At 51.9% G+C, this 13202-nt stretch overlaps 1 protein-coding gene across 11 annotated transcripts in view; it reads right to left on the bottom strand.

Moving 5' to 3' along the window:
- The window catches only part of PACC1 (proton activated chloride channel 1), a 167829-nt gene that overhangs the window by 4000 nt on the left and 150627 nt on the right, over positions 1 to 13202 (bottom strand). For all 11 annotated transcript variants that reach the window (XM_060643881.3, XM_060643876.3, XM_078441315.2 and 8 more), the window contains 4 exons: positions 8356 to 8565; positions 6825 to 6976; positions 1718 to 1860; positions 642 to 786 (listed from right to left, as the gene is read on the bottom strand). In XM_060643881.3, coding sequence (XP_060499864.1) covers positions 642 to 786; positions 1718 to 1860; positions 6825 to 6976; positions 8356 to 8565 — 650 coding nt within the window. The remainder of the gene's footprint in view (positions 1 to 641; positions 787 to 1717; positions 1861 to 6824; positions 6977 to 8355; positions 8566 to 13202) is intronic.

Here is a 13202-nt window from a genome sequence, read left to right as displayed (position 1 = left end):
ACTGCCAGGCCCGTTCCCAAGGTCCTCCCCCATCCGCTGCCGAGACCGTGGCTAGAAACCTCGGGCACATCTCCTGGTTCCAGGCTAGTGGGCTGAAAGCTTTCAATCACACTTCCCATTAGTAACACATTCTTGAGTACATACCCCACATACATGACTTCCTCAGAAGTGACGTAAACATTACTCTTCTTCTAATGTTCAAAATACTCAAAAACGGAAAAAGGATGAGGTCAAGAAATTAGTACAAAAAGCAAGCTAATATTTTCCTCATGCATCTCAATGGACCCTCACGTGCACCACACTTCGGAGGCCACTGTATCTAGTCTGTCTTCCCTGCAAGTCCTCTATCTTCCACGAGGCCAGCGGCCTCCGACGGCCAAGAACACGGACTGTGCTGGGCGCGCCACCTGCTCTGTGAAATGCAGGCGTCCCTGCTTGGCCCACGTGTCTGGGGAGGACCGGCTGCAGCCCAGGCAAAGGCCTAGAGCGTGCCCAGCCTGCGGGACATGGCCGCTCCCTGGCACGGGGTCCCTTCTCACCATACGACTTCCCCAAGGTCCTCTCTCCTGCGAAGCTTCTGTCCACCCCGGACTCCAGGGTGGAAGCGGCCAACGGTGCGAAGCACACCCGGCGCCACCTACCTCCTGCCGGAACTCCACTGCTTCCCGCCCATCCTCCTCCTTGGTCTTCACCAGGGACATCTTGACCCAGGTGCGGAAGCCGCCAGAGAACTTCCAGCTGGAATAGGCGCTCTCGCAGGACTGCATGAAGCCCACCCTGTCTGGGCTGGGAGGACAGAGAAAAAGGGGCCAAGTTAGGCCCAACAGCAGGATTCAAAGTCGGCTGGACTCAAACTCCAGCCCCTACTCCAAGCCAGTTTTCTCGGCTACTGCCAAGAGGACAGGGCCCACTTCCTGCTTCCTTTCCAAGCTCTGCTTCTAGGCTTCCGAACAGAGGGAGAGTTGTCACCCGCCATGAGGCAGGTCCCCCCAACCCCTGCTCCCAGAGCACTGGCCCTGAGCGGGCAGGTGCGCCCACCAGCATGACAACTCTGGCCCTCGGTGGCCCTGGGGAGCCCTCGCTGGGCTGCCAGCCTCCCTCTGGGAGGCCCAGTGAGGGGAGGACAGCTCCTCGGCTCCACGCAGGGAGGGCAGAGGGAATGCTGGGGGGCAGACAGGGTGGCAGACGCCACAGCAGAGGCTCCAAGCTCCAGATCAGGAAGGACGGAGCAGTGGTACATGAGTAGGGGAGGTGGCCCATGGCCTCATCACCCCGGGGGAGCCGCCTCTCCTCCGGGGTGGCTACCGCCCCCAGTGGGCACTCTGGGTCCCAGTGTGTCCCCCACGCAGACAAGAAGCTTCATCCCCGTATTAAAAACGTGTGGCAAACACACACCGCGCGTTGGACATGCTGCCCACGACACAGCAGGGGAGACCCGGCAGAGGCAGGGACTGCCCTCAGGGGGCTCACACGGTCCAAGGCAGCTCCTCTCGCCTTAGCCCCCCGAACGGGCAGGACCAAGCCTCTGCCTCTAAGTCCGAACACTCGCCACACCAGACCCGCTTCCTTAGTGAAGCCAGGTTTCCTGGACAGCTAGGCTCCAGGTCAGTCCCTGGAGTCGGGCCCCATCACTGCCCCACTTGCCCACCCCGGCCCGGGATGAGCAAGCGGACAGGAGACGGCATGCGGCAAGCCCGGCACGGACTGGAAACGCCACCTTTGCAGGAACTCCTGGAAAGACGAGAAGAGGAGGTAATCGATGGCACTGAAGTCCTCGCTACTCTCATTCAGGCGGAACTGGAGGAAGACCAGCTCCCGCTTCTTCACTTCCCGGGGCCCCTGCACGATCAGGGCGGATTTCTGCAGAGAGACAAGGGCCGGAATCAGCCCTGTGGGAGCCCCGCCTGTGGCCCCAGAGACACTGAAGGTGACCAGCAAACTCCTCGCCCAGCGCCCCCCAGCTGACCACAGGCCACCCCTCCTGCTGCCCACGGCTGGCTCCCGCTCAGCCCCACAGCGCGACTCTGCGGCTAGCGCCTGGCCCAGCGCTGGGAGCAACGGTCCTCCGTCCATTTTCCTCACTGGCTGCCTGTGCTACGGACGCCCTCGGAAGGGACGCTAACGTATGTCCAGTATGCGGACAAATGTCTTCTTCCGGTCTGTCGCTTTGCCATTAACTTTGTTTCTAATGTCACTTGTTAGATGAAGCTTTAAATTTGATACGGTGATATCTGTAAATCTTTTTCTCTATGGCTTCCAGGTTTTGCTTGCAGAGGAAAACCAAAATTACATCGATGTTCTCTTATAGCGCTTTTTAAACTTTTTTACATTCAGACGTTTTATGTGCGTGGCTTTCAGTTTTGCATCTGGTGTGAAAGAGGGACCTACCTCCCGCTCCCCAGACGAGGGACAGATGCGGAGTTCATCCCTGCGGGTCTACACTGTTCTGCCATCTGACCGGGCAGGTCCCCTCCGCGACACGCCTCCTACCACCACCCCCAGCGGGTGACTGCCATACACGTGTTCTTCTCCATGTACTTTAAAACTGGACTGTTAAATTCCATGAAAAAACCAACTGGGACTTTTAACTGTGATGACGCTGGATTTACAGATTAATTACCGTAACTGACTTACAGATTAATGAATTACAGATAAACATCTGTACCGCAGTAACCTCCATAAATGCTCTCCAGATGTGGAAGAGCGGGCACCATCAGGCACAGGTGCTACACGCACACTCACTGCACATTAACAAATTGTGCCGCTCAATCCTTATCCCACTTTGTGTCTATTCGATCCGCGAATGCGAAAGAGAAACGTGTGCATTTAGTCACACTTCAAGGCAATGGAATTTTTTGTTCCTAATAGGTTTTGCCCAAAACATACAAAAGGAATGCTATTTTGCAAAGATCTGTAACTCTTAATTCTTAGTGGAGAATAGTATAGTTTTTTATCTAAATTAAACATCTCTTGTAACCCTTGGCACCCGGTACAGCAGTGTGACTGATGTTCACGTGCCCACTCACTTGTTCTGCCTCTTGTTGCATTTTTCCCAGGAAACCTCCGTCCATCTATTTATTTTCAACCTTTCCATGACACGTTGAGTGGCAGCAGAGAATGCACACTGTTCCCACTACCCGCTTCCTCCTGGAGAACTAGAACCGCTTCCCCAATCCCACATTTTAGCAGCACGGTCACCCTGCTGGAGCCTCATTTCTGGCCTCGGCCGTGGCCATGTGATGACGTTCCTGGAATGTGCACCAAAGTGACTCATGAGACTCCACACTGTGCCCCGAAACAGGGCACCGCTTGTCCTCCACGTCGCACCCTCCCAGAGCGGAAAACGCATACACGTGCTGGCAAGCCATGGCTGACCACGAGGACCAAGACTGCGCCACGGGGAGGTGGAGTGGCAGACAGAAGCCATCGCTGCCTGCCCTGCGAGGCGGCATGGCCCAACGTGCCCACCACCTGCACACCCGACCGGCTCCAAAGAAACAGACTTCTCTCTGGTCTCAGCCACTGGGTCTGTTTGAGGTGTTTGCTTTTGCACAGCAGCTTAGTCTATTCTCTGCCCGATGCACAAAGTTATTTTCTGGAACTGGAGTGCTGTGGGAACCATCTAAAAGAGACAAGGACTTAACATCCGGACAGTGGGAATACGGCAGGCAGTCCTACAAGCTGGAAAGACGGTGGCCCTAATTGTGGCAGAGCAAAGTGTGCAGTAAAAGTTAGCTAAACCAGGGGTGCCTGGGTGGCTCGGTCAGTTAAGCCTCCAACCTTGGCTCAGGTCATGATCTCACAGCCCTGCGTCCGGCTCTATGCTGACAGCTCAGAGCCTGGACGCTGCTTTGGATTCTGTGTCTCCCTCTCTCTCTGCCCCTCCCCCACTCACACTCTTTCTCTATCAAAAATAAATAAATGTTAAAAAAAAAAAAAAGTTAGCTAAACCGAGGGCACAAGAGACACTAGAAAACAATGAGAATCTGAAATCTGACAAAGCAGGTCATATGAGCACCAACCCCCGCCCTCGCCTGTCACTTTCACACAGACTAGCCAGGAGGCAGACAGCCAGCAGCCTACAGGGTTCTGAGACCTCCTACTACAAACAAAGGAGGCGGAGCTGGAGCAGAGTAAAGGACAAGCCCACAAGCCAAGCACCAAGTCTGCAAGGTGTCAGCCTACACAGCAGGAAGCGGGTGCACCAGAGGGCATATTTTCTAAAGTCCACCCCAGGCATGGCGCCGGAGGATCTCTACCCAGGCAAAGTCTCCCAGTGGCGATCAATGACACATCTAACCAAGGTGCTCCTCGGGTGCGAGATGGGATGAGCCACACCTCCCCCCTACTCAGGGAATGTCCTTGCTGCCACTTGCCAGGCCCTACTTCCCAGCGTAAGTGCACGTGTGTGTGTGGGGGGGGGGGGGGGGGGGGAACCTCTCCTACTCTCCCCTGCGCTCCCCCATCCCTCCTCCTCCTCCACCACTGTGGGGCCTGAGGGCAGAACTCCTCTCCAAAGGAACCACATCTAGAACTGCTGGAGAATACTGACCTTCACCCAGAGCTGGCCGCAGTAACTGCCTTCACTGCAGTTTCCATACAAACAACTCTCCCTGGGGCGCCTGACTGGCTCAGTCAGTTAAGCCAGGATTCTTGGTTTCAGCTCAGGTCATGATCTCACGGTTCCTGAGTTCGAGCCCTGCACTGGACTCTGAGGCTGGACAGTGTGGAGCCTGCCTGCGATTCCCTCTCCTTCTCTCCCTGTCCCTACCTCCCCACGTGCACTCTCTCTCAAAATAAATGAATAAACTGAAAATAATTATATATATTAAAAAATAACTTTTGTGCTCTTATTTCATGGATGTTTATAATATTTAAATTACGTAATTACCGCAGTAAGCACCACCAGCACACACAGGTTTGGGAATGAAGGCAACGGGCTCCTGGGAAGTGTCCGCTCAGGGGGCACCGACAGGAAGGACACCCACAGACCCGTATGTGCACTGCCCGGCCCTCCGACTGGTATGTTTCCCAGAGCGGCCACCAAGAAGCAGCCGGCAAGAAGCGGCTGGGAATCCGCATGGTGTTTCTATGGCACATCCAGCTCTTCCTTAAAATGTTTACAAATTATTCTCCCTTTCCTTTAAATTAGCATCCATTGCCCTGTTCTGGAGTCCATTCTCTTTTATTCCTCTTGGTCCTCTCCTAGGCTGTCGGTTTCCCGTAAATGTCTAGCAAGCCTTCACTGTCCGTTCCCACTCCCGAGAGAAGGACCAGGGTGACTAGCTTAGGGCTGGGGGTGTGGCTGTCCTCACCGGTTCTCCCACGGCGCCCCTGCCTGGGGCTGACGCTCTGTGGCAGCAGGCAGGCAATGCCAGGCCAGGTATTTGGCGTGTCTCTTGTGTGAAGATTCCTTCCCGGTACTTGTCCCCTCCCCTGCACCGTGGAGGCCCAGTCTCCAGTTCTGCTCTGTTTCTCTCTGCTGCCCCAGTGCCCAAGCAGGGAACCTCCCCAGAGCTTGCGTACATACGAATGGCCCCTGGGCCTCGTACCCGGAAGGAAACGCCGTCCCCAGCAGCTCTGCGCGCCCTGGGAGGGTAGGAGAGCAGCCACCCGGTCCCATGATGACTGGTCCCATGATGACTGTCCCGTGATGACTGTCCTGACCGCTGCCCTGCCCTTTGGGCGAGCTGACTCGGGAGCTGGGAGCCAGAAGGAAGGCTTTCACCTCTCCTGAAGCCTCTCCTGCGCCCGCTGTAGGGCGCAGCCTTTCTCTGGTTTGTTTGCTCCACCCACCTGCCCCAACTTCTATTTTACACCGGTTCAAAACGCCTAGTCCGCTGGTGATACCGCTCCTGGGTTTGTGGGACTTTTATGGATACTTTATTTTGTTCCAGTTTTTGCAGGCGAGGGAACCATTTGAGCAGGATCTCAGGAGGAGGCCTGGAACAAAGGTCATCAGAACCACCTCAGTGTGACTCTTCTACCTTAGACCCAGGGGGGCAAGTCAGGCTCCAGGGCAGACCACTCACTCTCTCCTCACCTGGCCATTACTTCTATCCGAAGCTTCGCCTCCCGCTGCTCGCCGCTCCCGGGGGCACCTGACCCTCCACACACACCCAACTACTGTAACAGTGCAGACACAAATGCAACCTGCTATTTCCTCTACCTTGAAAACCCTTCCTTCCTCACTTTGATCTAGAAAGCTTTTACTCAGTCCCATTCAATCCTTTCCGAAACGAGGATACGGGATGCAAAAAGATGTACATAAACGTAAAATTCCTTCCCTGCCTTCGACACCCTGTGCAGGTGCCACTGACCCTCACCTCCCCCCAACCCTGCTGGGCTGAGCTGTTAGTGATGCCAGTGCTGGGGTCCTTGTTCCCAGACCAGCTTCTTTACATATTTATTTCAAAACATGGATTCCCAGGCCCTGTCCCTAGGATTGACTGGCCCCACGTGGAACCTAGGAATCTTTATTTTCAAAATGCACCCTGGCAGTTGTGTTGGGCAGTCAGGTAATGGGACTCACTTGACTACGTCCCACCGGCTTCGCCCTGCATCCTTCCAGCAAGGAGAGGATCTGATCGCACTGTCAGGAATCCCTGAGGATCAGAGAATGCTGACGCCCTCACAGCCCTGCCTGATGCAGCCAGCCAGCCATGGCCATGACCCGATTTGGGACAGCCTCGTGGTCGCTGGGGGCCAAGGGCCTGCACGAGGGGAGTGTGAGTGGCCTCGTGGCAGGAAGAAGACTGGGGGCTGCGGGGTGGGGGGTGGACAGCGTGTGCTGCCCAGGCCTGGCGTGGGGAGACAGGAGTTACCAGAGTCTGGTTGGAGAAAGGGTCTGTGTAGTTGATCCTCTGGGTGGTGCAGTTCATGTCCCCAGGCTGGCCGGGGCTCCTCAGGGGCGGGATGACCTCGTAGTGGTGCTTACAGCTGAGCAACTGGGCCTGACCGGGGTACAGAGCAATACCTAGGGGAGCACGAACAGGAAAATGGGAGTGTCAGAAGTCACGGTCCCCCACCGTATCCCTACAGTCACATCACACACAGTTTTTCACACCCACCAACAACCCAAGTTTAAGACTCTCTGGGTGACGGCAGAGGAGGGAGAAGAAGAGGGTTATGGAGGGTGGAGAGCCACGGCTGCTGCCCTCAGAAAGCCCCTCTCCTGGCCTGGGGCATGGCCTCCCTGGCACCTGCACCGAAACCCACCCTACATCCCCGCCCTGCTCGGCACACCCCGCGGGGGCTCCGCGGCCGGGCCCGGCAGCGCCGCCATCCGCAGGCGGATTCACTGCAAGGCCCTCGGCTCGGCTGCGGGACTCCCCACCTGTCACCGTGCCTCTCACCTCCTGCTCTGGCCGGGGCCTCCAGGTGTGCAACTCACACCCCAAAGGTCCCTCCCCCGCCCCAACCCCAGCACCTCACCGTGGGGCTCCACTGACGGAGAGAAAACAGAGCAGCATGAGAGCAGCATGTGGCACCAGACCCGGGCAGAGCTCAGAGAGACCCAGAGATCAGCAACAGAAAGTACAGCCCACAGATACAGGGACCAAAACAGACACACAAAGAGGGACGAACACGAGACAGGCAAAGATGGGTGAAGAAGCTACAAGCAGCACACTTTCAAGAAGCCCAGGTGGAAGGCACCAGAGACCGGCTGTGCCCCGTGGGCAGGCCATCCAGAGGGGGACTCTGGCATCCTGCGAGCACAGCACGTGCGCACACCAGCGGGGCACAGCCGAGGCCACGGAGCTCACGCCTCCCGGTTCACTCCCACGATTCCAGAGCCCAGAGCCAGCCCTGCTTGCCCTGAAGGAGACACTACTTTCTATAGCAGAGACGACGGCCTCCTCAGGGCCCAGCCTCCCACCGGAACAGGAACAGCAGTGAGCCCCCTCCCCAGGCAGGGCCCTAACCACTTCCGAATGGCTTCACCTCCCCTGCCCCTCATCACTGGCCTCCGGCTCCAGCCGGGCTATACACATCCTCTCCAGAGGAGCCCTCTGCCTCCCTACACTTACTTTTGCTCCTGCTAATCCCCCTTCCAGAAAAACTCTCTTCTTGTCTATCAAAGCCCAGCTCAAATACTATCTCCGTGCAAAGCATTCCGTGCCCACCCCAGTTACGCAGTGACCACTCCAGGCTCCGTGCACCCCTCTCCCTGGCACACGACATGCTCCTCTGGGTACTGACAGCAGCTCTCTGGGTGTGTACTCTTCACCTTGACTGTGCTCGGCTCCTCTGCCTACCCGCAGTGCCCAGCCCGGTGTGGGAGTGCAACGGTGGCTCCTTTGCAAGCCAATGCCCCAGACCTGGGCCCTGATGCCCCTCCGGGACAGGCTCTACCTGGGGCGTCATAGCGATCCACCTCCTTGTAAGACACCGACATGACAGGGTGCTTGAGTTTCTCGCGGAAGTCTGTGATGGTCTGGTAGACCAGGAAGACAGCCACTGCCATGAGCAGCAGGTAGATGAAGATGAGCAGGACGGAGAAGACGTTCTTCAGGCAGGCCTTGCTGAAGCGGATGCTGCTAGAGGCAGACTCGCTGTCCAGGGCTGAAAAACACCACCACACATGTGACCCGGAGCCCTGGGGCAGGTGAGGTCAGAGGCAGCTGGCAATCTCCAGGCCCTTGACCTGCTTTACCAAGGAGGCAAGGTCACCCACACACCCCTAAATCATAACACGTGGCACCTATTGACATTCGCTATGCACTTCCTGTGCCAGAAAGGGGACTCCAAGAGGAAGGAGACACAGCTATTCTCTTTAAGAATCTCCCATCTGGAGGGACAAAGTTAAGATTCAACAAGGAAGCTGGCCCCAACCTATTTTTCTGGGCTTCTCCCTGACCACCCGGCTCCCACAGGGTCCCCAGCTCCAGCTGTGCTAAATGACTTTCTGTTTGTCCAGCATGCACACCCCCCCTCAACCCTAAGGCCCCTCACATTTGCCAATCCCTGTGCCTGGCCTGGAGCACTTTTCTTCCACAGCTGATTCCTGACTCATACTTCAGGTTTCAGTTTAGAAAGGCATTTTCTCAAGGAAGCCTTCCCTGACCCATAGCTTTATTTGAGGACCCCTTCCTCAACTCTCCCAAGGCACCCTGTACGTCCTCTGTCGTCACTGCAATATCACAGTCTGTCTACACGTCTTTTTATCCTCCTCGGCTGTGAGCTCCGGAGAACAGGGCCAGGGCCAGTCGTGTCCATCCATACTGAACCATTAGCCCTTCACTATGTGCCTGGAACACAGCAGCATTCCGCATTTATATGGTGAATGACTTAATGACTGATTAAAGGTATTCTGATTCCTTCCATCCAACACAGCTCTGTCTCTCCTGCCTGCTCTCAGACCATGCCCAGCCTTGATTTTGCTCTGCTATGGACTAAGTTACGTGTACCCCGCCCCCTGACAAATTTACACTGAAGCCCTAATCTCCAGTGTGACTGTACTTGGAAATGGGGAATTTAAGGAGGTAATCAAGGTTAAATGAGGGCATAATAATGGGTCCTGACCCAACAAGACTAGTGTCCTTATAAGACAGAGAAGGAGACACCAGGGATGTAGACACACAAAAAGCCACATGAGGGCACAGGGAGAAGGTGGCCATGTGCAAGCCAAGGCAGGGGGCCTCAAGAGAAGCCAAACTTGCCAACTCTTTGATCTTTGATTTCCAGTCTAGAGCTGAGAAAAAAATTTCTGTTGTTTAAGCAACCCCACCTGGGGTACTTTGGTACGGCAACCCAAGCTGACTGAGACACTCCTATGGTGCTCTGTGCCCTCTCTACCCCTTGTCTGAAACTGTCGCTCCCTGAAGAAAAAGCCCTGTTCCCTCCACAGTGGATCAGCCCAAGGCTGAGGAAGAGTATGAATGCAAGTCTTAAAGGGTATGTGCGGCTTCTGGCTCCCAACTGTGACAAAATAGCTTAGTCACATCACCCTTCTATATACAATTACAAAATGTGGACAAAATACTTAAAAATTATGTGAAGGCAAAAGCAGGCAGAAACTAGAAGAGTAGGCCTTTGAAGGAAAGACTCTGCACTTGGTTAGATTTAATAATTTGCATGTTTTGCCCAAGAGCACTCACCAACCTCTATGAGGTATGGTTCAGGGTGGCCGTAGACAGGGTTCAGGGCTGGCAAACACCCAAATCTGCAAATAAAATCTGTTCAAATTCTTGGCTGGAGACATTGGGTGGGGGGGGAGAGGGTGGCCAAGATAAAAAGCAGCAGCTGCAAAACTAAAAGAACTGAATGGAGATTTTTAGCCACTGCTAATTCGGAACTTGAGTCTCCTCACATTCACTACCTGCTAACACAAAAATCCTTCAGGAGGACTGTAGCATAATCTATAACCTCTATAACGCACCATTACAATGTTTAGTGTTGAATCAAAAATCACTAGACATGTGAAGAAACAATAAAATGTGACCCACGCTCAAAGGAAAAAACAGTCTATAGAAACCAAAGCCAAGATGACCTGATGTTGCAATCAGCAGACAGGAACTTTACAGCATGTGGAGGAGCTAAAGGAAAATATATAGATAAGGAATGGACAAAGGGGAAATAGAGAAAAAGAAACTACGGGGAAACAGAAAAATAGAAACTATAAAGAAGAACCAAATGGAAACTCTAAAGCTGGAAAGAAAAGTAAATGAAATGAAAAATTCACTGTGCTTTCTTAAGAGCGAAGGAAGGCAAAGTAAGTAAATAAATAAAAAGTCGGTGTAGCTGAAGTTAAATAAAAAGAAATTAACCAATTTGGGGGGGGGGGAGAAGAAAAAAATAAACAGAACCTACCTACCTAGATAACTATGGGACAGTATCCAACAGTCTAACCATACGTAACTGAAAAGAGACAACAGATCACAAAGAATATTTGAAAAAATAATGGCCCAAACTTCCCAAAACTAGAGAAAAAACACATCAATTTGCATTGATTGTGCAATATTGGAAACTGGAAACTCAATAATGCAAAGCAGAATAATAAGAACCCACTCCTAGGCAAATCATAGTCAAACTGCAAATGCAAAGATAAGAGAAAAAAATCTTGAAAGCAGCCAGAAAAAAAAAATATCACATACAGGATTTATATCTAATGATAGGTAACTTTTGATCAGAAATAATAGACTCCCCAAAAAAATTAATATAAAAAAAAAATAATAGACACCAAAAGACACTTCTTTAAAGTGCTGAAATAAAAAAATTCTATCAATCTTGAATTAAATTCCAGCAAAACTAACTTTCAAAAATGAAGGTGAAATAAAGATATTTTCAAACATAAAGCTAAGAGAATTCATCACCAACAGACCCACACCTCAATGCATGAGGAAGAAATTCTGAAAGTTAAAGGGAAATAACACCAGATGATAATTTTCAAATGTACAGGAAGGAACAAAGATCACTGAAATGTGAAACCGGTAGGTAAATATAAAAAGCTATTTCTAGATTTTTAAAATGTAAGACTAAAGCAAACAATATCATAAGGTTTATAACTTTCAGGAGAGAATGGGAAAATGAAAACTACATGAGACAAACAGAAAACAGCAGAAAGGTAGAACCAAATCCAACCAAATCAATAATTACACTAAATGTGAACAGACTAGGGGAGAGTCCAAGATGGCAACATAGGAAGACATTCAACTCAAATCCTCCCATGTCACACCAATTCTACACCTACATAGAAAGCAAATCCTCCTGAAGAACTGGTGCTGATCAAACAGCTTCTGCACAACAAAAGATAAAGGGACCACATAAAGAATGGCAAAAGAGATGGAAACATAGTGACAACAGGCACCCCACCTCTGACACTGTGGACTGTAGCAGAAAGGGACTGCACTGAGGGACTCCTGTGCAGATTCACCTGCCCTGGCACACAGAAAAAAAGCTACGGTTTAAAAGGTAATGAGATTAAAGGTGAAGGAAACCCATTCACTAACTCCCGAGTGTCTGACAAATGGTGGGGGATTGCTAGAATTCTCTCTGGGGTCAGAAGTGCTGGTGAGCCCCTCCACGTTGGTAGCACAGATGGGAACAGAGGCTAGATGCTCTAGCTGGCCTACTGCCTCAGTGGGCTCTGGGACCCTAGCTCACACCAGCTCTAGCCATATTCCCAAGGTGTTCCCCCACAATCCACCCACCCAAGTACCAGCTGACCTACCAAGGTGGCCCCAGACGCCCATCCCACCCTCATCTGTACCAGCTTCAGTTTTTCCTGCCAGGGTGCTCCCTGCAGAGAACACCCCGGGACCCCTAGCTGGCACCCACTAATGCTCCAGTCAGCCAGCCAAAGCTACCAGGCACACACAGTCTATGCAGGGACGTTCCTACACCAGGCAGAGGTGGCTGTTTCATCTACTTCATAAAAACAAACACAGAACGTCAGACAAAATGAGACAAACATGCTCCAAACAAAAGAATGAGACAAAACTTCAGAAAAAGAACTAAACACAACAGAGATAAGCAATCTATCTGATAACAGTCATAAAGATGCTCACCAGACTTGAGAGAAGAGTGGATGAACTCAGAACTTCAACAATGAAACAGAAAGTATAAAAAAGAACCAATCAGAGTTAAAGAATATAACTGAGGGGCGCCTGGGTGGCTCAGTCGGTTAAGCGTCCGACTTCGGCTCAGGTCACAATCTCGCGGTCCGGTCCGTGAGTTCGAGCCCCGCATCGGGCTCTGTGCTGACTGCTCAGAGCCTGGAGCCTGTTTCAGATTCTGTGTCTCCCTCTCTCTCTGCCCCTCCCCCGTTCATGCTCTGTCTCTCTCTGTCTCAAAAATAAATAAACGTTAAAAAAAAAATTAAAAAAATAAAAATTAAAAAAAAAAGAATATAACTGAAATGAAAAATACAGGAGAAGAAATCAACAGATTAGCAGATGCAGAACAGATCAGCAATCTGAAAGACAGGATAATGGAAGGTATCTATTGAACAGCAAAAAGAAAAAAGAATTTTAAAAAATGAGGGTAGATTATGGGGTCTCTGAGACAACATCAAGTGTACTAACATTTGCGTTATAGGCATCCCAGAAGAAGAGAGAAAAAGGGGCAGAAAACTTGTTTGAAGATATAATAGCTAAAACGTTCTTTAACATAGGGAAAGAAAGAGATATCCAAAGAGCCCCAAAGAAGACGAACCCAAGGAGGTCCACACCAAGACATACTAATTAAAATATCAAAAATTA

The sequence above is a fragment of the Panthera onca genome, chromosome F1 (assembly GCF_046562875.1).
Source record: "Panthera onca isolate mPanOnc1 chromosome F1, mPanOnc1 haplotype 2, whole genome shotgun sequence".
Taxonomy (NCBI): Eukaryota; Metazoa; Chordata; class Mammalia; order Carnivora; family Felidae; genus Panthera; species Panthera onca.
This window is presented reverse-complemented; position numbering and strand designations above follow the sequence as displayed.